This window comes from Sceloporus occidentalis, unplaced genomic scaffold, assembly GCF_023333645.1.
Source record: "Sceloporus occidentalis isolate IW3139 unplaced genomic scaffold, rSceOcc1.0.p SCAF_2, whole genome shotgun sequence".
NCBI lineage: Eukaryota > Metazoa > Chordata > Lepidosauria > Squamata > Phrynosomatidae > Sceloporus > Sceloporus occidentalis.
This window is the reverse complement of record NW_028316982.1, coordinates 264,005,111-264,032,049: the sequence shown is the minus strand read 5'-3', so window position 1 is coordinate 264,032,049 and position 26,939 is coordinate 264,005,111. Positions and strand designations below refer to the sequence as shown.

Genomic DNA, 26,939 nt, shown 5'->3' with positions numbered 1-26,939 from the left:
TCACCTCTAAAGATTAGAGGCACTCCGGCATCTTGGGTTCCTCCAAGCAAGGTTTGTTTGAATTCAGGAAAATCAAGCTGGCAGAAATGTCAGGAGAAAGAGTGGAAGCCAGGCAAAGAGTTCTGGGGACATGTACAAATTTTATTTAAATTTCCTGTTCAAGTGGAAAATTGTTCCTTACATCTGCTGCACATGTCTCATTGGGATCTGATTGGATTGGATCTAAAAGGGAGACAAGTGCCCTTTTTTGCTGCCCCAAAGTTTCATCCTTTTGTGGAAGACTCTTGAAAATGATTTCATGCTCATCATCCTCTTCTTGTGGTGTCTTTTGAAGTGCAACTTGAGTGAGCATTCCCCGGGGAACAGCTGTGAGCTGGAGGGTTGTAATTGGCTATTGCTACTTATTCATGTAGGCTTTTTAAAAGCTTACAAGTTGGAGATCTCTGGAACTGAAGCAGCTCTCTCTTCTTTTGCTGACAGCCCCCATTTTTTAAAAAAGAAAGAGGGTCTATTGTTTCTCCTAATTATTGATGTTTCATCCTGAATGGGCTGCATCTGGTGCTGACTAAATGTTGGGGAATGAAAAACAACAGATTCAGTTACATGTCTTTGTCTCACATAAATACACAGTGCAGGAGGCCTTGGTGGTATCTGGCTTAATGGGTCACTATTTTTCTTACAGATAAGAAATATACAGCTCCATCATAGATGGGCCCCAGTGGATGGTCAGAGCCTCTCCTTCTAGGATCCAACTGCCATTTCTTTGGCTTCTGAAGGAGAAGAAGAACTGGGTTCTTTTCCATCATGCCTGAGCCCCAGTAGCTGGTGAAAACCTCTCCCTCTTGTTTCCACCTGCCATTGCTGTGGCCTCTGAGGGAAAAACAACAACCATGGATCCTGGAGTGGAGAGGCCTGGGAACAACTGACTCCCCTGAAATGTTATGTTGGACCACCAAAACACCTATGTAGTTGTGCCTCCACAGGCATTTTATTTGGACCCTGCAGCCAGGACCCTAGATTGCAAGCCTGAATACAGGGAACTCTTCAATTAACAAATTGTATGCCAGTCTGGGAGCCCCTTTACTTTAAGAGTAGGGTATAAATATAATAAATAATATAATTAACAGAAATGCACATATGTGGAGAAAAGAAAAGGCATTGGAAAGTGGTCAAGATCAATCCTGAATTGAAACAGAAGTCATAGAAAGCAAATATGCTCAGAATGCCCCAGCGGACTATAAGAAGCTGGAGGGACTCACTAGGATAGAGCTTCCTGGAGCATCCCAAGAGAACTTGGCAGGGTAGGAAAACTTGCTGTGCCTATCTGACTTCTGCAAGCTCAGATGGGGAAAATCCTGATTGAAGCTTCCAACAAAAATTTTAAAGTATAGAACCCACTCTAGGCTTGCATGAACAGCAAGAGAAGGATAGTATTTCCCTACCAGAGGAAAACACACAAGGACATACCAAACATGGAGAATGAGAAATAATATAAACAATGCAGTATACAAGCAATTTGTTATTGTAGTAGAGGGCCTTCAAGCCATTTCTGGCTTATGGCAACCCTAAGGCAAACTTATCACAGGGTTTTCTTGGCATGATCAATCTTGTTCAGAGGGGGTTTGGCCTTTGCTTCCCTCTGAGGCTGAGAGAATGTGACTTGCTTAAGGTCATCAAGCAGGTTTCCATGGCTGAGTGGGGATTTAAACCCTGGTCTCCCAGTATCTTAGTCCAACACTCAAAACACTAAACTATGCTGGGTCTCATACAAATAACATCTGTATTTTTTGCCTTTCTTATGATATTGCAAAAGTGGAATAATACAATCTTTACTTGGTGGAATTAAAAAACTGCTTACTTCTGTTTTTTAGTGTCTCAATTCTTTCTTGAATTCTTTGGTGAGCAAAGTGCAGTCTAGGAGGCTATGTGTGGGCCCTGGAACCCACTATGATGTCCCCTGAAACCCCCACTTCTGCACATAAGCCCTCCTACCCCATTTTTTTTTAAGGTCAGCACAGGTTCTAAGCAATTTATAACCCCAAACCATTATGAGGCAAAAGGTGTGTGCGCACACATACACACTGTGAGACAAGCCATCCCATATAAGTCTTCAGTGGGGGATCAACTCTCCTCACTGCCTAGGCTTTCTTCTGCTCCTGCAAAGTCTTAATATGTGCCTGTGAACACATACATTTTTACAAGACTAAATGCTCCTCTTCCCTATAAACTGAAAACTAGGTATCGGGGGAAATGTTTGGAGCTGAAGTTTTCTGAGCTTTCAATTTAAACAAACCCAAAACCAAAGAAGCATCCTCTGTTCCATGAACCTCATAACACACTTGATGGGAATGCAGGAAAGGCCTTCTTGGTGGCTGATCCCAGGCAGTTGCTAAGCTGGCTTCCTTTGATGTGTTCTTCCAGTGGCAGTGAAGCCACTTTTTAAAAAAAAAACAGTTTTCTTTCTTTGAACTAATTATTTATGCAAAAAGAGCTTGAAAAACATTATCTACTGCTGGGTCTTGTTTATTTTTAAAATGTATGTTTTAATGTCTTTGGCAGTTTAATTCTTTTTTATACTTTGTATATGGGTGCAGCTACACTTTAGAAATAATGCAGCTTGGCACCACTCTAAATGCTGTAGCTCCATCCCACAGAATCCTGGGAATTTGTAGTTTTATAGGGTCTTTAAGCCTTCTTTGTCGAAGAGTGTGGGTGCCTCCCAAAACTACAGATCCCAGGATTCTGTAGGATGGAGCAATGGCAGTTAAAATGATGTCAAACAGTATTCTTTCTACATCCTATGTAGATGTAGATGCATCCTATGGTTCTACTGATGCAAACTTTTTTTTGTATCTGCTTTAACTTTTGTAAGTGCTTTGAGTCCTAGGGCTGAGAAAAGGTGGGCTATAAACAAAGGTATATTGTGCCTGTCCAGTAATGTGTCTCCTATATTCCCAAGGAATGTGGGTCTGCAGGGCAACCATCATCCATGAACGTGAGGGACTTTCGCTCATGTGCACTGGAGAAGTCCCCTAGTGGGAGCATGAATCCTCTAGAGGTCGTGGAGTCTAAACATTGTTTAGAACATGAAACAAATGAATGAATAATTGATTTGACTGTATAGTTAACTTCTAGCTCCTTTGCAGTTTAAAGCAGGTCCAGATCAGCCCTAGGCCTTGTAGGAAAATGTACAGGCATTGAAAGAATAGAAACCAAAGGGAACAACAGGCTGCTAAGATCTCACTATGAGAAAATAGAAGAAGGGAAAGAGGAATGAAAGAGTCAACATTGGCAGAGGCAGGAGAGCAGCATTACAGCTCCATCCATTGCATTAGACCCTTTCAAAAGTACATATGGGTCTGAATGGATAAGACATAAGAACAAAAACCAGTGACAGAACATTTCAGTCTCCCTGGTCATTCCATCTCAGACTTCAGAACAGCGGTCCTTGAACAAAAGAACTACAAAGGTAGATTGGAAAGAGAAAAAGCAGAATTGGAGTTCATCCATAAACTACAGTCCCTCAGCAATAGATTGAACAAGGATAATGGTTTCCTAGTGCACCACACACATTTCAACACGATCTGACCCATCCTTGGGAGTGTCCTACACTCATCTATTCTCCCCACCTATAGGCTAGTTTTCAAAGCCAAACTGATCTTGCCTCTTCATTTCCATACACAATGGCTAGTTCCCAGTGTCTTTGTTCACTAACAACCACCGTTAAAACTGGACTTGCTAATTCATTTCCATACACACAGGATTTTGGATTTGAATTGACATTCTCACATACCAGTGGCATATATATGTCTGTCCCTGGTTTCCAATCCACTAAATGCATCTGAGGAAGTAGACTGAAGTCTATGAAAGCTCATGCTGCCAATTTCTTTCCTTCAGTTAGTCTCAAAGGTGCTACAAGATCTCTCTATATACAGAAGAACTAAGACCCATTTTGCACTACACAGTTATATCACTATGATTCCACTTTAGCTGCCATGGTTCCATCCTATAGAATCTTGGTGAGGCACTAGAGCTTTAAAATGCCAATCCCAGAATTCCATAGGACAGAACCATGGCAGATAAAGTGAAATTCTATAATTCTTTAGTATAAATGGGCTCTGGGTTAAAATCAATACATAGTTCCATCAGGAGTAGCTCTAATGAGGCAATGAGATTTATTCTAGTTTTGACTTAACCATCCCATTCATTTTAATGGGTCTGTTCTAGATAGGACTAGTAACTGAGTTTTGCCCTTAATTCCTTATTAATCTTCTCTAATTCAGAGAAACAATATACATTGTTTGATGGGTGAGGATGCAGGGGAAGAAATGCAGATCAGTAATAGACAGGTTGTTAGATCCCTTGTTTTACTAGAGCCTCCTCCATGTTGGCTGCCAAATCCCATCCTCTCCAGTCAATAATTGAATTGTGGGGTTTGTAGTCCAGGTCATTTGGACACTGCCAGGTTGGGAAAGGCAATGTGAAGTCCAGAAAGAGCCACTTTAAAGGAACAAATAACATATTGTACCACTGGGGGGCAATGGTGTTAACCACAGTAACACATGCCATCTTTTCTCTGGCTTTCTTTTTCAACAAACTCTTAATTTAGTATTTGACTTAACTATTAATTCATTAATTTCTCCTTCCTCCCCCCATTAATGTTAACATGGAATTAAGTTTTGGGGCCCTTTAACCAAATGTTAAAGAATTAGGCTTTTGTACAGTTGTTGTTCCACAGTTGTTATGAGTTAAATATTCACAGATGTGATTATTCATGGATCACTGTATTTGCCCCTGCCATTGGGGAAAACAGTTCTTTATAGGCATCTGTAGGCCCTCCAGTGTGACTCTATTGTTAACTTCCAGCAGACATTGACCACAGAATCATGCTGTAAGTCATCCAGCATAATTCTATGGTCAACTTCTGCTGAAGTCAACCTGATGGCTCATAACAACAAAGTGGATGCAATGCAGCCTGTTCTGAATATGTATTCTATTTGTCTCACACCTTCTATAGGTATATACAGGATTGACATCAACCTCTCACCATAAGAAGCCTGTCTCCAACTTGCAACCTTCCATCCTTCTGTGCTGCTCCTCCATCGATAATTTTCGTGACGTAGATACTGTTGTCTCCAGGGATGTGCTGATTCCCCACACCTCCAGCAATGCTGAATCCCAGACCTTGGGAAGAAAATGGAGAAGAGGGAGGGATTTATTCAAAATAGACTAAGGACAGACATTGTAAAGGTCAACCAAAAATATATAGTCAACTTTCTGTGCTAGTGTATAGATCTGGGTGTGCTATTCATGAAAGTGTTTCAAAAGTAGAATCCATCGCAACAGAAAGGGTGCATACTTATGCTGGGTCAATATATCTAGTACTGTCCATTAGAGGTTTTAACTCTCCCACCACCTGCAGAAATGCTGTCAAATCCCAAAGTCACTGTCATGACCACTTGTTGACCTTGGTATTATTTTCAGAGTGAAACAAAGGATGGGAGTTAATGATGATGGAGATGAGCTGTACCAGTGAATGGGGGTGAGGTTGTCTACAGGGTGGCAATGTGGGTACCATGATTTATCATCCCTGACACTCTGCCAGCTGAGGTAGGCATCTCACATTGCCCAAAGAGGGGGCCAGCCCTGAATGAAATCAATGATTTATTTCAACCAGTAGCATCTACTGTAACTAGCAGTGGTTTTCCAGGGTCTCAAGATGTTTGTGTGCATACACTGTGGACAATGATACTGGAGTCAGAAATGCCAATGGGATTGGAATCCAACCAGTGTAACAAGTTAGGAAAGAGAGTATCTGAATCAGAAACCACTAAATGTGAGAGGAAAGCTATCTGAAGTGACAAGGTGAGTGATACAGTGAGACTATTTCACAGAAACAGGATCCAGCCTGTACGTTTCTAGCAAGTGTAATTTGGTAAGATGAAACTGATAGCCAGAGGAATTTTTTGTTCAAATCCCTGCTCAGCCTAAGTCACACTCTCCCAGCCTTCCTCTGAACAAACCTTGCCAAAACAACTCTGTGATAGGATCACCATAAGTTATTTGGGGAGCTCAGGGACCTCAAGGGCCATAAAATAGAGTCCAGGGGCTGCATGTGGACTACAGATAAACAGCAGGGAAAGGGTGTTGCCATCATGTCCTGCATGTCTCTTCTCAGAGACATCTGGTTTGCTGTTGCTGACAATGGGATACTGCTTTAGATGTACAATTTGGCTTGACTGCAATTGCTGGTCCTAAGCAGGGTAGACTATGTGAATCAATGGAATTCATAAAAGCATTGGCTTGTCATTGAGCAATTGGTTCAATGAGTCTGCTCCAGGAGTAGGAATCATTGGACCTTGTAAGTGTAATTGCAACTATCATGACTAGTAGAGTTGGCCCTTCTTATACATGGCTTTTTTACATCCACGGTTTGAAAATGTTCCAAAAAAGTATAAATTTCAAATATCAAAGCTTGATTTTTCATTTTCCATTTTCTACAGCGCTATATGAATAATAATAATAATAATAATAATAATAATATAAGGAGCACCTTATTTATTTATTTATTTATTTATTTATTTATTTATTTATTTTGCTATGTCACTATATTTAATGGGACATGAGCATCCACGGGTTTTGTTATACACAGGGGATCTTGGAACCAAACCCCAGCGTATAACAAGGGTCCACTGTATCCTTCAACACTGGCTTGGCTGGCTAGATCTGCTTGTAGTCCAATAACATTTGGAAAGCTGCTAGATCCCCATCCCTGGTTTTAGGATGATGGTTGAGCATGGCAGGAGTCAGCACCCTAGCAGGTTTGTGGTTTCTCTCATCCTTCTTTTCATGGTTCCTTTAGTACAGAGTTGGGAATCATGTGGCCATCCAGATGTGGTTGCATTGCAGCTTCTAGCATTCACCATTGGATAGGCTGGGGCTTGCAATTGGACAACCTCTGGTAGGCTGCATAATTCCAACTCCATATCTACTCCACTTGGAACAAAGAATGGGATTTAAGTTTTGGATTGATAAAACAGGACACTTTTTCGGGAAAGTGATTTGAGTAGAACTTGAAATGTTTACTTTTTTGGGAAAGGAAAAAAACTCCCAGTGGTTAGGGTAGTCTGGAAGTTGTTATCCAAAAAGTAACTTTTCCAATCTCTCGATCTGAGTGATGAATTGAAGGACTATTTCCGATAGAGTGAGAAAGCAACTTTTGGTGCAACTTGAGACATTAAGAAAACCAAAAAGGGCCTGTGGCATCTGACTGAAAGACTGAATTATGATGCTAGGTGGACCATTGGTCTGACTCAATAAGGCAAATGCTATATTCCAATTCCCTCTTCCCCCTACAGAATTCATTCCTCTGCATTTTTCCAGCTCTGTGCTTATAACTCTCTGTACTGTCGTGTTAGCACGTAGCTCCAAAGGGAAATGAAACAAAAGCAAACTGCAATTGTAGGAAACTGCAATTTATTCCAGGTCACTAGACTGATGGCAGCTGTCTCTTTTTCTATTAAGATCACACTGCATACTCAGTCAAGGGAGTGGAGGAATCATTTGCCTTGGACTGAGAAGGGGGGGGCGGAGAGCGGATCTACAAACTTATTTGAAATCTATGATCACCACATAAGCTGTGCAAGGCAGATTTGTCAGACATTGAGTGAAGCAAAGACTTAAAAAAAAAAAAAAAAAAAGGAAATATCCAGGCAGGCCTTCAGCATCTGCCTGCTTGCGAACCTCTGAAGTTTTAAAATGGGCATGCTGGACTTTTAAATATATTTTACTATATTTTATTTGATCATATCCTATTATTAAACTATTATTGCATATATTGTATTAATATACTAAACGTAACATGTTCTACATATTCTATTATTAAGGTGGTGTTTTTGATGGGAGTTTTAGTTGTATATTTAATCGTTCATATTTTAAAATGTATAATTTGTCAGACTTTACTGGCATCTTTTAATTTGTGTTGGAAGCTACTTTCTGTCTCAGCTCTGAGAGAAAGACAAAATGTAAATCAAATCAGCCAGTAAGGAGAGAAATGGCAATGCTGTATACACAGGGCAGGGAATATGTGGCCCATGCAGACCCCTAGGGCCATTTTTGTGGTCCCCGTGGCCCCCGGAGATCAATTGTTTTGTCAAGAATGACCTTAGGGAAAATTGGAGGCATTTTCATGACCATTTCAGATCATTTTAGGCCCAGGAAAGGCCTTTTTAAAAAAGTCAACATCTAGAAGTAATGCAGAAGAGACTTTCAGTCACTCCCTGCATTTTTCATCATATCATGTCTTAACTTTCTCCTAAACTTATTTTTTAAAAATCTTTATTAACAATTTAAAAAAAGTTGTTATAATAAATTCTCTATCACATATCCATTCATTAAAAAAAATTCTATATCATCTAAAAGCTAAAAGTTCTTTCTCCTAAGCTTAAAATGGCCAATACACACACTGATTAAAAACAAGCACAATGGCCTGTATATTCCCTTTCATACTTTGTTTTAATCTAAAGGGGGTAGGCAACCTGGTTTCCTCCAAAAGTTTTGTACTAAAGCTTCAGTAAATCCCTGTCAGAATGGGTGGTAATCCAGGATTATAAGAATTGTAATTCAAAGCTTCTGAGAACAACAGGTGTGCAGCCCATGTTCTTCTCAATCCATGTGCGCATCTGTGGATATGTGCAATTTGTTAAGAGAGAACTACAGAGCCTGAAATGCATGTGCCAGTTCTGAAATTAATTTCAGAAAGGCTCCAACTTCAGCCAGAAGGCAGGAGGCACAGATGGGTGGCTAGAGCCAAACCTCTGAACAACAATGAAATAGAATTGGGGGGAGGACATCTGCTCATGCCTATTTCACCCAAAGAGCTGGCAGTTTCTTAAAGAATATAATTCCACAAGAGGACAATCAGATGCTGTGGATTTATATCAGAAACAGTTGTAGAAAACAGGTGCAGTTTTCCCCACATACAATGAAATGTTTCTAATCAAAATCATGGACCACAGTTATCTTTAAAAAATCAGACTATTTGCTGTGTTCAGTTAATCGTGTCTCTTTGCAGCCAAGGGCACCCTGACAGAGGAGGAAATGTGCAGAAGAAGGAAATTATTCAAATGGTGGAAAGATTACAGTGACCATTAAAACAACAACAACAAAATCTCTAACTGCTTTTGACAGTGGTGTGTTGTTGTTGTTTTTAAAGTTGCACATGTGGGAGAAGGCCACTTTACAAAATGATGAGGATGATCTTTTGGGGAGATGGAGAAGAAGAAAGCCATGGATGCAAAATAATATCTGTTTCTCAAATATGTGGACCATTTAATGAACAGCCCAAGCTATGCATTAAGCCTCAGGGAAGTAACTCAAGCATGCTGGTTTGCCTTCTGTTCAACCAATGAGCTTTGTTATTATTTGTTAAAGAAAGAATTTCTAAGATGCCTTTACTCATTACAATGAAAATGCATGTTTTCTGAACCATTTCGATCCCCTCCCAGTCAATGGTGTGGAAAACGTGTTTCTTTTCATTCCAGCAAACTGACCCTCATTGCTTTTCTTTACTTTCATCATTAGAACTTATGATGTGTTCCTCTTTTAAAAGAAGCATACCAGATTGGCCATCTGTCTACTCCACTATTGTCCATTCTGTCTGACAACCAGAGTTCTGGGCAGAGGACTTTCCCATCACCTGATTTTTTAAACTGGAGAGGAGTCGAAGATGGGACCTCCACCACATAACATATTATAATGCTCCTCCATCACTGACCTACTGTCTAGCTAAACAGTGCCAGTTTAAGTTGCATCCTCGGACATTTATGCTGATGAAAACTCTGTTTTGAAGAAAATAGGAATATGTCTATTGGCTTTCCATTGGGTCTGCCAACCTTCTAGAAACACCAGAACTAAGTAGAATGGTGTCTGCTGCACTTAGGGCTTCAGCTCTTCCTTAGCTGTAGCTTCAAGACTAGTTCTAACTCCAATAATTGCTCTCAAGTGAACAATTATTGGAACACTCATTACAACTCTGGATTTGGCTATGTTTTTTCAAGGCACCAATAAACTTCATGATGAATAGTCGTATTACTACTACTACCAGTAGTAATGACACTACAGTAGCAGCAGTAGTAGTTCTCACTCTTCTGATAATGATGGTGATTATCTTGCCATGCAATGGTGAAAGACAACCATACAGTTGGTCACCTATTCTACTCCCCTGCTTGGTGTAGGAAATCAAAAGGTAAAGTATCTCCAATAGAGAGATCTCCAGCATCTGTCTGAAGACCTCCAACAAGTGGATATTATACCCATTTGCACAGTCATTGCTGCCACTGTTGTACTGCTGTTATCATAATCTGGTGCCATTGAATGTTCAGCCAAAATGTTCCCCTATGTAACTTCAGCCAGTTATGCCAATCTTGGCTGGAAACCTGGCTCCCCTTTAAGCAGGTGGTTGACAGCAGTAGGTCTGGAAGTGGCCCATCTGAACAGGGGTGGGAAATTTATTTTCTGCTCCATTTTCCATCACCACACATACTCCCATGGGTTATACTTCCAAAACTGGAAATACCTGAAAGATGACAAAAGATGCTGTTTCAGCCCTTTAAAAGATATGGGTGTATTGCATTTCAATGGAGAATGAAGACCATTGGAGGTCTCTGGTGACTTGGTTCTCCCATTTTCTTTCATCCAAATTTTATAAAATTGGGGGGGAGGGGGCAGGGGCCACAAGCTGTACAGTTTTCAACTTATCCTCTAGATCAGGGGTTCCCAACTCTTTTGACTCAAGGAGCCTTTATTTCTATGGCAGAGCCCCTAATGGTGTTTAGGAGTATATATAAGAATATATTCTTATTCTTTAATTTTATTCAATTCTTATTTCTTCCATTTTCCTGGAGCAGCCATGTAGCACCTAGAAAGTGCATGTGGAGCTTTAAGGGCTCCTCGGAGCACAAGCTAAGGACCACTATTCTAGAGTAACAAAGAATAGGTCTATGGTCCCTTCCATATCACTCCTCTTCAAATTCTTGAAAAGTGTTTTTGTGTTCTCCTTCCATCTTTTCTTCTCTGCTTGAGCCTTTTGAAGATTCTTATCTCTTATCAGAAAATTCAAAGAACCTACTGCTTTATCTCTCCACTTGCTTCTCTTGCCCAATCCTCATTCAACCTAACCTCCTTGCCTTACTGTAGTATTAAAAGAAGTTGCTGTGCTAGTCTGTTTTAGCATGAAAAAAAAGGAAGAAATCCATGAGCATATTCAGAAATATTTGGAAAAAAAAAGATTGCCAAATGCATTTATTGAGTATTAGAAAAGCAAACATTAGTATTAGGAAATCTTGGCAAGGAGAACCCTGGACTAATTATAAACTTCACAGTTGAAGAATTACAGTCCACCTTCTGTATCCATGTTTTGCATACACAGATTCCACCATCTATAGCTTGAAAATATTCCACACACACCCCAAAATTCCCAAAAGCATACCTTTATTTTGCTATTTTATATAAAGAATCACATTTTATTGTGCCACTGTACACAATGGGACTTGAAAATCCACATATTTTGGTATCGACGGAAGATCTAGTAACCAAACCCCAGTGTATACCAAGCGCCCATTGTATTCTGGAATAATATTTGCATGATTTCTTTTTTATAGATTGCAGCATTTTCTGCACTGAAAATAATATTTTGAAGATATTCTCCGGCACGTTACAGACCGCCCCTTTGGGGCAGCCTGTAGGCGCTCCTTTCCCGGTGTATCGGGGCCTCAGCTGCCACAAAGGCAGCCTCCGAGGCCCCAATCCACCGCTTTCCAGGCCGCGAGGAAGCGGCAAAAGGCTGCTTCCCCACGGCCTGGAAAGGGGTGTCCTTGGGGCTTCAAGCCCCAAGGACACCCGGTGGCGGCGGGGAGGAGTAGAAAGGGGCCGCTTGGCCCCTTTCTCCTCTGCGTCGCTGGGCGCAGCCATGTAAAGGCTGCGCCCAGCAAAGCAAACCTGGAAGGAGCTCCGAAACAGAGCTCCTTCCGGGGCCGCAGAAATGGTGCTCTATGCGCCCTCGCACGGCCCCACTACGTCACAACCGCACTGCCCCATTTAGAGGTGGCACAGTCGTGACGTCATAATGGTGGCGGCCGTGTGGAACGGCTGCCGCCATTTTGTGTGCGCTCCATGCGTCCTAGGATTGGGGGCGTCTGGAAAGGACGCCCCTTTCTAACCCTAGCACGCACAGAGCGCGCACTTTTAGGCCCGTCTTTAACGGGCCTTCCTTGCACAAAAACTGCTGTTTCCTGTGCAGAAAATATTATCTACACACAAAAAAACCTCTTTGAATTTTGCACCAAAAATATGTCTCCAAATGTAGAATTTTCTGCACAAAACCAAAACCACACATGCACTTTTTGCACAGAGCATATCCCAAATGTATCCCAATATATCTTCAGATCTGTGCTGTTTTCAAATTCTTTCTCAGAGCAGGAAAAAAAATTACCAAAATTACATATTATTTTCTTTGCACATGAAATTAGCATAGAATTACTCCCCTAGCAAAAACTCATCTGTCTCCTCTTGCTCAACCTTGGCTCTCACAACTAGAACTGCCACGTCTTTGGCATTCTCTCCACTTCTTCAGTCTATAGGGCCATGCAATAGGTCTCCAGATATCTCAGGTGATATTTAGGTCTTTCTTTGTGGCCACATCCCTTGTCACTATGAGAACACGGCCAGAGCTTCTGGCTGGTTTGCAGTGCTCCATTGTCCTTGGTACAGGTTACAGGTTATTCACCCTTAGTATCTATCTTATTATCTATGATGCGTATGTCCTGTCTTTAACTGCATTAGGCCAGTCTCCCTCTGAAAGGAAAGAAACTGACCCAAGGTCACCAAGGGCTCCTCTACACTGGTCAAAATACTCTGGGCTGTTCCTGGAGTATGCTGGCTCTGGCACCATGCTGATTCAGATTTCTCCCATTACCTGCAGTGATGCAGTGGTTGTCTACAGATGTGTCCCACTATGGCTCCCAGTGCCAGCGCTGCTGGCATGAGTCAGCCCCTCTGAGGTCAAAAACAGGCGTTCAGCACCAACTGCATGGCTGGGCACCTTACTGTGACCTCAGAGGGAGGGACTTGCACCAGTGGTGGTGGCGCTGGGCAGCACAGTGGGACACATGTATAAACAGCCATCCAGTGTCACTATGGAGTGCTCCAGATTTTCTGTGAAAATCCAGAGCAAATGGTGAGTTTTTCACACTGGTATGGGAGATTTGACCCTATGTTGTGTAGACAGATCATGGAGAATGCAAGGGGAAACCAGTTTAATTGGCCCATGTAGATATGCCGCAAATGAATTTTATGATTCAGATGGGATTTGAATGTGGAACGTCTGAGGCCAAGTCCAAGTCTGTAACTGCTGAACCATGCTGGCTCTCAGTTCATTATCTTTATTTTCTTATTCTGATTCTTCTTCTTTTGATTATATTATCATCATTATTATTATTATTTCTCACCCAACTGAAAGGGGGTACAACATAGAGTAAAATACAATATATAACTTAACACATTATGTGCTGAAAACTACAAACATATAAAAATGATCAGAAACGACCACAGGGTATTCCTTTTACCATGATTCTCAATTCACTGATATAATTTTGGTGTGGTAAAGATCCCCTGAAGGGCGTCACTTATCCTGCTGTGCCTGTCCCTTCTCAACCCATGCTCATTACAGAAATGTGGCATTTTAGGCAATGGTGTCAAATGGATGCAATGGAGCCGGGAGAAACCATGAAGTGACATAATGAAAACATTTGTTCACTTGCTTGTACTAAATTGGAAACCTCCAAAGCCATGAAATGCCGCTAGAAGATGTTGGGCGTACGTTCCTGCCATGGCATTTTCAAGTTTAGTCGCTGTATCTTTTTCACAGTGAGGCATATCGGAATGTGACATTTGCCTCCCTAGAAAAAGATGTCATTAACCTCCAAAAGAAAAAGAACAGCCATCCTACAATTTGTAAAATTGTAAAAAGGGGAGGAGGTGATTCAGAGTGTGAACATGGTGGCTGAGGAGAGGTTTAAGAGCCCCCCCCCCCAAACGTGGTCTTCAGATACTGCTACTATTTCTAAACTATCTTTGCATTCTCACAATATGTAGGAACACTGTATCACCACAAAAATAAAAACTATAAGAACATGTTGAAATGGGAAACACTGAATACTTGATTAAAATAATCCTAACTGAATAGGAGTTGGAACAAATCAGCCTTCCAGATATTTTTGGACTGCAACTTCCAGCCTTTCTCCACTGTTTACCAGTTTATTTCCAAGTACAGTGGACCCTTGTTATACGCTGGGGTTTGTTCCAAGATCCCCCGTGTATAACAAAATCCGTGTATGCTCAAGTCCCATTAAATATAATGACATAGCAAAATGGTGTCCCTAATAAAAAATGGAACATCAAGGTAAATTTATACTTTTTTGGAACATTTTCAAACCGTGTATGCTTGAATCCGTGTATAAAAAATCTGTGTATAAGAAGGGCCGACTGTACAATTCAAAGTTCTAGTGAACTTCTCTCCACCATCACAACCATGGCAGACTGGGATGCGAAAAAGGGCCTTCTCAGTGGTTTCCCCCAGAATCTGGAACCCCATTCCTAAGAAGGCCAGACTGGCCCCCTCCCTGCTGTCCTTTCATTGCCAGGCAAAGACTTTTTTGATCTGGCAAGCATTCAAAATGGAAAGCTTTTCTAGAAGGGGCTGAGGATGCAGTATGAGTTTGACTGAACTGTTTTATAATTTTTTATCTTCATGGTATTTTATCCTTTTAATTGTAGTTTTAAATTATTTTAATTTTGTCAAAAGTTTAATCCTATTTTAATGTACATCTTTTTATATGTATTTGTATGTATTGTATTTTAATGGTAAGCTGCATTGCATCATCATCATCATCATCAATCATCATCATCATCGGTTGTTGTTGTTGGGAGTGCTTTTATTATGTTTTCCTGCATAGTCAGGGGATGGACTGGATGTCCCTTGTGGTGTCGGTTCTGTCTCCCTTATCTGGAATTTGAAATAATCCAAAATTCAAAATTGTCGGCTGAGATAGTGACACCTTTGCTTCTGATGGTTCAGTGTACACAAATTTTGTTTCATGCACAACATTATTTAAAATATTGTTTACAGAATTTCCTCCAGGCTAAGTTTATAAGGTGCATATGAAACATAAATAAATTTCATGTTTAGACTTGGGTCCTATCTCCAAGATACTTAATTCTGTGTATGCAAATATTCCACAATAAAAAAAAATCTGGTTACAAGCTTTTTGGATAAAGGAGACTCAATCTAAATTATCATTGTCTCTTGTTGTTGTCACTGTTATTTCTCACCACTGGCTATGATAGCTGGGGCTGCTGGGATTTGCAGGGCTTCATGATTCCCACTTTGGAATAAAAGCATTTTAAACCAGAGGTTCAGTCATCATTTTCAAACTTGGCAGCACAACAATCATAAACTGAATATTGACTTCTGCAGCAGACAAAAATGTGTCGCCACTTTTGTAGTGGAATTTGCACACATTGAAGTCACTAACAGGATGCCAGACATTGTCTTTCTAAGGGAATTCATGGGCTGGGTTGGGTTGAGGAACTACCAGAGAGAAGGTGGACTTCAAAGACGCTTCTCTTACAAACACACACACTTCTCTCAGGCTCATTTTGCCTCTACTAGATGAGAAGCATCCAAACAAATGAGAGGACTGTCCTTCAGAAAAAACACTGTCTGGGGACAGTGTGGCATAGCAAATTGCATGCTGGATTATGACTCTGAGGCCAGGGCTCGATTCCCAACTCAGTCAAGAAAACCCACTGGGTGACCTTGGGCAAGGCACATGTTCTCAGCCTCAGAGGAGGGGAATTCCAAACCCCCTTTGAACAAATCTTGCCAAGAGAACCTCATGAAAGGTCCCCTTAATGTCACTATAAGTCAGAAATGACTTGAAGGCACACAACAGCAACAATAACAACAACAACAATTGGGGAAATACCAGAGAAATGAACATCCTGATTGCACAAGGTGCCCCCCATGCCATCGCTGACCCTAACCCATCCCCGAGCCAGGCTGATGTGCATGAACTTTGCTTAGCCGGAAAGCTTCTGGCTCAGCAAGAAAGCTTTCTGGCTCAGCAAAATCCACATGCCTCAGCTCGGCTCAGGGACAGGTTAGTGTCAGCGATGGCATGGGGACACCTTGCTGACAGTTTAGCATGCTATAAACTCCATTTTCACCCAGCCATGTGCGTTCCCTACCTATGTCCAGAACGGAGACAAAAGTGCATGTGATAAGCTCCTTCACTGCATATTCCTGATAAGTTCACAAATACACATTAGTTTTTTGGCTTCTCACTTCTTTAATGAACACTTGCATCCGCACTGAACAAGTACTGTAGTTGAATGGATGTCTGTGGGGCTATTCACATTGTGAAAATAATCCAGACTGAATCCAGGTTGAATTACCATTATTCACATGCATCCTGAATGCACCCAATTAAGTTTGGGGGGGGGGGGGCAGCCAAAAAACTCACTTAAACTAGGATAATCAATATTGGGGTTTTCCCTGAGTTTTTTTTTTTTGTAAAAAAGATCTGCATTGTTGGAAGTGTGAATAACCAATGCGAATAGACGCAAATAGACCCGGGATAATACTCTGCATGCCTTGAATGTGTTCTGAATGCATTCACATAATTGATTCCATTTTTATTTGAATGCTTGCACATGTGAGCAACCGTACTTGCAGAGATGCCCATCAATGTGGTTCCATAGTGTGAATAACAAATCCAGAATGCATAAGCGAGATGATTCACATCGTCACACTAAAAAAAAAAAGGGCATCTAAATGACCCTGTGATGCATCTGCCTTGTTGCAACAGCAGGTCTGATCTGTTTCTGGGCACAATCCATAGGGTTGGTTATGACTTACAAATTTCTATAAGGTTTAGGTTGACAGACTATATGCTTCATATGACCCTGAACATGTTTTGAGACTTTCTGGGATGGTCTTTCTCTCTGACATACAACATGGTAGGGACACAGGGAAGACCTTCTCTGTGGCTCCTGCCAAGCTCTAGAACTCTCTTCCCAAAGAGGTTAGACTGGCATCTCCTTGTTATTCTTTTGTTGGCATGTGATGACATTTTTATTTTAGCTGGCCTTTGAACATTGCTCATGGGAAAAGGGTGTTTAATCATGGGCCATAGTCCCACTAGATGACCTTCGGCAAGTCGTATGCTCTCAGCCTCAGGGAAGGCAATGGCAAACCTCCTCTGAAGAAATCTTGTCATGAAAATCCTGTGATATATTCACCTTAGGGTTGCCATAAGTCAGAAACAACTTGAAGGCATACAACAATAAGAACAACAACAGCAGCAACATATTATTTGTATTTGGGATTTTTTCCCCATTTTAATGGGAAGGATTTTAATTGCATTTCATTCTACTGATAGTTTAATTATATTTTAGATTTGCATGATGTGTACTTTCAACTGATTGTCTGATTGATTGATTTTATCTTTTTTAGGCTGCCTTGAGATCCAGGGTTGGGAAGAAGGTGGGATATAAAGGAACAAATATACATACAAACAACAATTTGTCATCCATATATGCAAGTATGCATCTGTATCATATTGTAAACATACAAGTAGCAGGGGTATGTTTCCACTGCTTTGTTGTATGAAAGAGATGGCCTGTTGCTAGGGAGGAACAACAAATCTGTGAAGTCTATTTCTGTGAAAAAATATGTACAATGCTCTTTCCTACCTCTTTGTCTGTACTACACCTCAATAGAATGGCGGAAATGTAAACATCTGTATGTGCATGTTTTCAAAATACAGAATAGATGTCTTAATGGATATATGGCCCTAGTGAGTATGTTGGTGCACAGTTTAGAAATACGTGCTCCTCCTTGTGGGAGGGTTTGCACATTATACAAATGTTCAAATGCTCCTGAATATGTCCCCCCCCCCCCCCAGCATGCATTATAATCTGGAAATGCATCAATTCTGACTGCAAGCGGACTCCATTTCTGTGTTTGTTCCAAGTGGAACAAACAGGCCATGGACCTAATTTCTCACACCCCCTTACCTATCATCTTAAAAACTGAAAAACCTACGTTCAGTCTTGCAACCTTTAGTTAAAGGATGTTAGGCAACAGAGCTCTCTCTGGAAAGAGCAGACAAACATTGCTAGAAGATAATCAATGGCCTGATTTACTGTAAGACAGCTTCATCAGCCCATAAATGTATTTACCATTTGTGTTTATGTGAACCAGCCCTAAAGAGAATGACAGGCCACAAGTAGCACGGATAAAACTGATGAAAACCCTAAAGGCTCCCATGCCAGTTCTATCTTTGGCACAAACTTGACCTTTCATTTGTTCTTCATGCCTCAAAAGGCAAGAGTCCAGCCCTGAGGCTAGACAACAATTGACACATGAGGCTCAGACAGTAGAAACTGGCAGAGGGAAGAGGAAGACTGAGCTATTGCCCTCTAGCCAGAAGCTGACTATAGACTGGAGAGCGTCTGTGTACCAATGGGTTCCATCACCTGTGGCAATCTCTACGCAACCTCATATATCCAGAGTACCATGGGCAAATCCAAGACACATAAAGTGGGAGTAGGGATTTTAACAAATACTCAAAATATTTCGTGTGCTTAATAAAAATGGGGAGGGGGAAATGGGCAACTGCTGCAAGCTTCCTCCCGCTAATGTTTGGGAAAAAATAAAAATCCACCATGACCAGAATTCTGTTGGGGACTTACATGTTTGTAAGTAAACTTGCATCTGTGGGAATTAGAATCAGACAGTTCTGTAATGTCTGTATCCAGTAAAGGGCTGCTGCTATGTTACGTTGTGAGGGAGTCATCAAAGTGACTGATGCACAATGGGACAATGTGCATTGAGTCCACTGTCCATCAGTCCTGTTGTGCATGAGTACATTGGTTAGGGAGTGTCAATGTACATCGGGAGACACTCTTGCCAGTGTCCTGTTATGCATCCTTGCAGTGTTCTTTAGGTCTTGTCTATATTAGTCTACATTAGTTCTATATTCTCAAATTCCCCCCAGGCAGGAGGTGTGATGATTAGACCACACAACCCCAAAACTTCAAACCAGTACTGGGCTGGACCCAATTTAGGGTTTTCACCCCTTATCCCACATTTTAAAAATGTACTTTTTGCTCTAGGTTTTCTGAAAGCATGAAGAAAGATGTGGCAATGAAGGGTAGCAACAGGCAGCTGCTGGTCCCCCTGTGGCTGGACACGATGTTCTGATCTCAGAGCAACTAGTATCCATAGCAGTGACACTGGCCAGCTCACAGGGACCAGAGCAGTCCATCATTTCTACAGGTAAGGGGGTGAATTTGAGGGGGATGTGCGAGCCAGAATACTCCAGGGGCAGCTCAGAGTATTCTGGCAAGCGTAGACAAGCCCTTAAAATTCAGAGACATAGCAGTGCTTGTCTGCATTATCAGTATGAGAAAGGATCTTGTAGAACCTTTGGGACTAACTGATTGAAAGAGGTTGTAGCATGTGTTTTGTAGACTTGGTTTACTTCCTCAGGTGCATCTACATGCACTGCACTACATGCAGTACATGCATCTGAAGAAGTAAACCAAGGCGCTATACAGACCGGCGCTTTGCGCTGGCCTGCACGTGTACTAGGGTTGCCTTTCCAGAAGCCCTAGTACGTTGTAATGGCGGCGCCCATGTAGAATGGGCACCGCCATTACGATGTCATGGCCGCGTCACCTCCAAATGGGACACGCGGATGTGATGTCTTGGTGCCGCTGAAGGGTGCCTGTGGTGAAAGGGAGCTCCTTCCTTTGTTTGTGTCGCTGGCACAGCCTTTACACAAAGGAGAAAGGGACCAAGTGGCCCCTTTCTCCCTTTCTCCACTGCTGTTGGGGTGTCCTTGGGGCATGAAGCCCCAAGGACACCCCTTTCCAGACCGTGGGGAAGCGGCCTGGAGAGCGGCGGATCAGGGCCTCGGGGCTGCCACTGTGGCAGCTGAGGCCCCGATCCGTTGGGGAAAGGGGCGGGTATAGGCCGCCCCAAAGGGGCGGTCTGTACACCACCCAAGTCTAGGAAAACTTATGCCACAGCTTCTTTTGCTCAGTCTCAAAGGTGCTCCAAGATCCCTTTGCATACTAGTGTTCCTTAGAATCTCTGCTATGAAACTAAATGTATGTAAAGTTACATAATGTACAACATGATAAAGGATTCTAATCTATGTGGCATGTTTTTTTCCTGTGTGCAATTGAATTTCTTTTTCAAAAAAGGTCCCAAAATGTGAAAAGTCACACAGTATTGTGCAAAATCTCTAATAATCAAATGCAGTGGGGAGAAAACTTCTGAAACAATCCCATCAGTTGATGGAACTCTGTCACAAAGTGAAGACATTTCCCCTGGCAATAACTTGACCTATTAGGATGAAGAGGTTTTGAGTAAAGCCTCTTTCCTCGCATCAGTCATATGCCTTTGCAAGTAATCTATCATGCAAACTCTCAAGAAATAAAATTGTCACACTAAAACAAAATCAAGGGAAAAAAATACATCGGCTGCAACTTATATCAAATATAAAGAAAGAGGTATAGCTACAGACGAAGGCAAAATGAGAGCCTTGCCTGCCAAATAAGAATACAGCCCCCATAATGAAATTTTCTGTCTGCAAAGCATTTAGAAATATAGTTTAGGCATCCATAGAAAAGGGTCAGGGAACATTACCAAAGGAATGTAAGCACAGCAAATATAGGTGTGAATGATTTTCAATGTCTGACATACCAGAATGCTAGAAATTTAAGGACAGAGTACAAATTCATGCTTGGAAAGGCAATGACTTATCCCTGTCCCTGGAACTATACCCTACAGCACAACTAAAATTAATATGGAAACACTGGAGGGAAAACCCGCACTAAATGTACATCTGCATTGTAGAAATAAAGAAGTTAACACCACTTTCTCACTGTCATGGCTCCATCCTAAAGAATCCTGGGATTTATAGTTTTGGGAGACACCAACATTCTTTGGCAGAGAAGGCTAAAGACCTTGTAAAACTACAAATCCCAGGATTCCATATGGAGTTGCAGCATTGAAAGTGGTGTAAAACTGCATTATTTCTACATTGTAGAAGCACCCTAAGATTTGTGATACCATATTAACCTTACTTTGACAACAGCCACCACATTTTTTTGTGTGTGTGTGTTTGCTGCTACCTGTATATTGCAACCTGAGTACATATAAATCAGATGAATGCCCTGGGAAAGAAACCAATAATGGGATAATTATCCCATATGAAGTTAGATGCTGGGAAAGCCTGAGTACTGGCTGCTAGTCACAGCTTTCAGAATGCTATGGGGAGGTCTCTGAGGGCACAAAAATAAAAACCAAAGGCTTGTATGATAAAGAGTTAGATAGGTCCAGTCAGAGATAGAGATAGGGCCAGTAGGAAAGAGAGATATGGCCATTAGGAAGAAGGGAACAGAGGAGATCTGAATTGGGTTTAATGGGAGCTCAGGATGTGGAGAGAGTTCAGGATGAAGTGTAACTTTGCCTGAAACTGAACTGTTACTGTGTACTTTGTGTGGATCCAGCCTAAAGCTAGATGTGTAATTTTGTTAATATAACAACTCTTTCCTGTTTGTCTTTTCTACATCTCTGCCTGAATATTTGAGTTTTATCTAATAATGGTAAAAGTCAGTGTGGTGTAGTGGTTTGACCACTGGTCTACAACTCTGGAGATCAGAGTCTGAATCCCCCATTCGGCCATAGGAATCCACTGGGTGATCTTGGGCAAATCATACTGTCTCAGCCTCAGAGGAAGGCAATGGTAAACCTTGTCTGAACAATTCTTGCCAAGAAAACCACATGATACGGGTGCCTTAGGGTCGCCATAAATTGGAATGACATGAAGGTACACAATAGCAACAACAATCTAATAATTATTAAGAACAACTGGTCGCACTTTACCAGACTGAAACCACTGATCCACACAGCCCAAAATAGGAGTCACTTTGAGGCCCAAGTACCAGATCTAGGCATGGATTTGAGGGTAAAATCGAAGGCAAGAGATGGAACTGCAGGATCAGACTGGAGAGGGGTTCCATCAGAGGTAGGGTTGTCAGTCTTAATATAAACAAAAAGAATTGATTGTAGTTTTTTGTGGGTTTTTCAGGCTATGTGGCCATGTTCTAGAAAAGTTTATTCCTAATGTTTCACAAATATCTGTGGCTGGCATCTCTGAAGATACCAGCTACAGATGCTGGCGAAACATCAGGAATAATCACTTCTCCCTACCCAGGGTCACACAGTGTGTGTGTGTGTGTGTGTGTGTGTGTGTGTGTGTGTGTGTGTACCCAACTCTCTTCCATGCCAGCATTCTCTGTAGGTGCCAGCCACAGATGCTGGTGAAACATCAGGAATAAACTCTTCTAGAACATGGTCACATAGCCTGAAAAACCCACAAAAAACTATAACTTTCATGCCGTTTTTAGTTAGTTGATTTTAACTGTTGGTTTTTAAAAGCATTTATTGTACACTTTTAAAGTGTTTTTATTTCTCAGTTGCCTTGGGTCCCTTTCTGGGAGAAAGGCATCCCAGAAATCAAATGAAATCAAATGAACAAATAAATGAGTATCTGCCAAGCATGCTATTATCTTGTTGTAATTCCTGTATGCTAGCCTCTTGTGATAAAGTCCTGTCACAGATTATATACCATGATGTAATGGCCTGCCACAATTTTAGGCTGAGCACTTTCCACATCTGCTCTATACTGGGAACACTTCTTTTCCTCCTAATACATGGGATGACTTTGATTTGGGCTTTACTACCACAGACTGTAGATATGAACTTGCATGATGGAATATTTCTCCAAATCATCATCATCATCATCATCATCATCATCATCATCATCATGGTTCTAATCTACGATCCATTCCAAAGTGCTAGTTTTCTACATCCAAGAAATCTTTTTCTTTGGAGAAAGATGCAGCCATGGAAAATCTCTGCCTGGAGAATGCAGTCCAACCGACAAGGTTTTCCTATTTCCAGACTGCTTTTCAATCCAGCTCTTCTCCGTAACAATGAAACAGGAATCTAATTGGCATCTAGGTTAACAGCAGTGCTGAAGTAGTAATGTGTCTGTTTCCAAGTAAACCTCATACCCAGAATGCTTGGATGATAAAATCAATATTTGAAATGCCAGGGGGTAAGAACTCCAGCTTGTTATAAAAGAATTGAAAAAAATCTTTCTCACACACAATGAATAAAGCAACGTTGTTCCAGGCAGCAAAACTGAAAATGAGAACCTCACAAGGACTGCTACGTCAAACTAAAGCATTTATTTCCCTTTTCTCCAGCATATCTACTTGTAAAGTCAAGCCTAATTATTTCTTTCTGCTTTATCAGTATCAAAAAGCTTAAGGGATATGCTAAATTTAGGGCTTTTTTTTTTAACACAGAGTTTTTAAGAATTAAGCCTTGTGCCACCTTTTTAAAACCAATTGCAGCTAAAAGAATCTTGATTTGGGAGGAGACTGAGAAAGAGCAAAATCCTGCCTGTGCCCTATGTGAGGAGTGATACTTTTTTGAGGGTAACACAGAAGCTGTGAGAGAAGGCAGGAAAAAGAAATTTGTCCACTCTGATTGCCTTAATCCTCCAGTGTTTTACTTCTTTCATAGCTACTTTCACTATTTATGATGGTGCATTTTTCCTGCATTAGTACATCAATAGGCTTCCAGAAAAAAACCATTTTGCTCCAGTAAAGGCTACCTTGCTTCAGCTCAAGAAACTGACCACTTGGGCTGCTGAAAACACAGAGCAGAACTATGCAGAATCACGGTGTGGGCTATCTAATCCACAAGGGCTATCTAATCCAACCTCCTGAAGGAATATAAAACTACAGCATTCCTGAAAGAGGGCCATTCAATCACGTGTTTAACGACCTTCAAAGGAGAGAACAACCACTTTCTGAGGCCATCTTCTGCCTTCCTGAGCATCCCCTATTCCTCCTAATGTTCCTCCTAATGTTTAGGTGGAATCTCTTTTCTTGTAATTCGATCCATTGTACTTAGAATCCATTGGTTTGGGTCCTAGTTTTTCCATACAACATTCATTCAGATATTTAAAGATGGGAATCATGTTACCTCTCAGTTTTTTCTTCTCCCAGCTAAACAAACCCAGCTCCCCAAGTCATTTCGCAAAGGGCTTGGCTTCCAGACTTTTTACTACCTTACCCACCCTTCTCTGAACATGTTCCAGCTTGTCAATATCCTTCTTTATCTGTGGTGCCCAGAACTGGACACACTATTCCATGTCATATTTGACATGGGCTTGTTCCTAGAAAAAGAAGGACATGGCATCTGGATGTCTGGTTCCCATCCCTTGTTGTTGTTGTTATTGTTGTTGTGTGCCTTCAAATTATTTCTAACTTATGGTGACCCAATCACAGGAACCATGATTAAACCATGATCTATGAAACTATAAACCATGGCTAAATGAACCATGGGTTATGAAGCTGGGTGACCGCAAGTCAAATGCTCTCAGTCTCAGCCTAAGGCAATGGCAAACCTCCTCTGAACAAATCTTGCCATGAAAAACTCTTGATAGGTTCGCACTAGGGTCACCATAAGTCAGAAACAACTTGAACATATACAGCTACAGCAAACAAATATGAAACTGGGAATGAGATGACGGTACAAATGTAGCCATTCAACCTAGCATGAGAAGTTCCTTGTTCTCCTACATAACTTTACACTTAAATTCTCATAGGTATTGTTGTATAATTTGGATAATTTTTTTTTTTTTGCACTATTAAGCCAGAATCAGGTATTGGATTGTTCAAGTGATATAGCCCCAGCCTCAGTCTATAGTGTTCCCTTCAGTGTCCATGGTGGCTAGAGGATTATGGGATTTGCAGTCCAGAGAGAGATGGGAAAGGCAGAGAAAGAGAGGCTACTTTCCTCAAAGAATGATATATGTTTCATGTTATGATTACCTTTTGGTCCCTTGAACAATTTGATTTCGACAACAGTCTCCAGAATAGGTCTCCTTCGACGGACATACAGTCGCACTATGGAGCCAGCTTCCTTAAGTGCCTCAACAGCTTTGCTGTGTGACACCTCTGATACATCAACCTCATTCACCCGCAAGATGCAGTCATTGACTCTGGAGAGAAAGGAAAATAACAAGAACAGAAGTTGAAGAACCTAGCTGCAAAAGGAGAAAGCGGTCCGTCAGCAGCGCAAAACACATTCTTAATTGGAAAGTTTTCAAGGGACTGGCACAGGCATGCAACAGTGGAAAGCCTTTGTCTCATTGGAAGAAGCCAGGTATTTCTGAAGCCTCCTTGGCAGTCATTTGTAGAGGCGGTTCCTGGCGGGGAGGAGGAAAAACTTTCCTGTATACTCAGCATGCTTTCTTCTAACTCTATTAAGAGGCAGACCTTCCTGTAATGAAATTGCGTTGAAAGTCATTCTGTTGCCTCCTGGAATTTTATTCCATAAGGAAATTAGTTATTGAAATTAATACACCTACGGCAAGCATCAGTCCTCCATTCACCTTGGTACTAAGCAATGGACTCTTTGTTCATTTTAGTTCTGTATAATATAGTTTAATTAATACAATGCAATACAATACAATATAGTACATTTCTATTTAGGATAGTATTTCTCCCCAAAATAACACTGGATTGTTAACCCTGGATTTGCTTTTCCCTACATCAGATGTGAGTAGATGTGGGGCCCTCCCAAATGTTTCTGGAGTACAACTCCCATCCTCTATCACTGTTGGTTATGCTTCTTAATGTTGCTGAGAGGGTTATACTTCCAACTGAGAGCTGTGGGTCAAAATTTCTGGAGGGTTCCAGCAACTATGACAGGTCCATGGAAACTTTTCTGTCTTTGGAGGGGAGGTGCATGAACAGAATCCCAAGAAGTAGCTGGAAATTCAGTTCCAGTTTTGAGTATATATATTTTAAACAGACTGTCACTTTTAGTAGCATAGTGAATGGCAGATCCTACTATATCACACAAATATCAAGTTTATTTGTGCGACTGAATGCACACATACAAGATGGCATTTGCAGGACATGGGCAAAACAACACACTGCAGGAAGTACAAGTCTGCAGTCTTGACCAGGAATCCAGTAAACCAGTGGCCAGTCATTTCAACCTGGAACATCACAGACTTTCTGGTTTGTCTGTTTGACACTGAAGTGCTATCTCCTTCAGGCATTTTGGACAAAAGGGAAAATTTCAGGATTTATAGACATAAGACTGTAATATCACGTAGCCTCATCTGCTGAAACACCATCTGCTGACATATCATCTGCTGAAAACAGAGTGCTCTAAACTGCCACCTTGGATGCAGCTCAATTTCATCTTTTGCAACTGAAGAAGGTGGAAGACAAAACGTTTTGTTCATTTTATAGTTTTTAAAAAGTTCTGTCTGTTAATTGCTTCTAGATGAATCATCTCCCAGTCTTCATAATCTCAGCCTAGAGGATAATACTTAACACCATCATCCATTTGAGGGTGTTGACAATGCAGTGTTCTTAACTGCCACCTTAAATGCAGGTCATTTTGTTTTCAGAAAATGAAGAAGGAAAAAGCTGAAATGTTTTTTTTTTTAATGTATGTATTATTATTGAGCTCATATATATGTCTACACGCACGTACATACACTGCAGGGAGGAGCTTCAACTTAATAAAAAGGTTAGCTGCTTCTCTTGGATCTTTCCTTTAAAGACAGGAAAAGCCTGATCTGAGGAGTTTGGAGGAATTTATGAAGGTACAGAAATAGTCTTGGGGGGCCCACTCTCTCTTAATGAGAAGTCCATATACAGTCAGCCCTCTGTATCCATGAATTCTTTATGCACAGATTCAACCATCC

The 26,939-nt window shown here is 41.3% G+C and overlaps 1 protein-coding gene across 19 annotated transcripts in view; it reads right to left on the bottom strand.

Moving 5' to 3' along the window:
- DLG2 (discs large MAGUK scaffold protein 2) overlaps nucleotides 1-26,939 on the bottom strand; it is a 1,248,672-nt gene that overhangs the window by 282,741 nt on the left and 938,992 nt on the right. For all 19 annotated transcript variants that reach the window (XM_089512900.1, XM_089512903.1, XM_089512905.1 and 16 more), the window contains 2 exons: nucleotides 25,045-25,214; nucleotides 5,048-5,184 (listed from right to left, as the gene is read on the bottom strand). In XM_089512900.1, coding sequence (XP_089369026.1) covers nucleotides 5,048-5,184; nucleotides 25,045-25,214 — 307 coding nt within the window. The remainder of the gene's footprint in view (nucleotides 1-5,047; nucleotides 5,185-25,044; nucleotides 25,215-26,939) is intronic.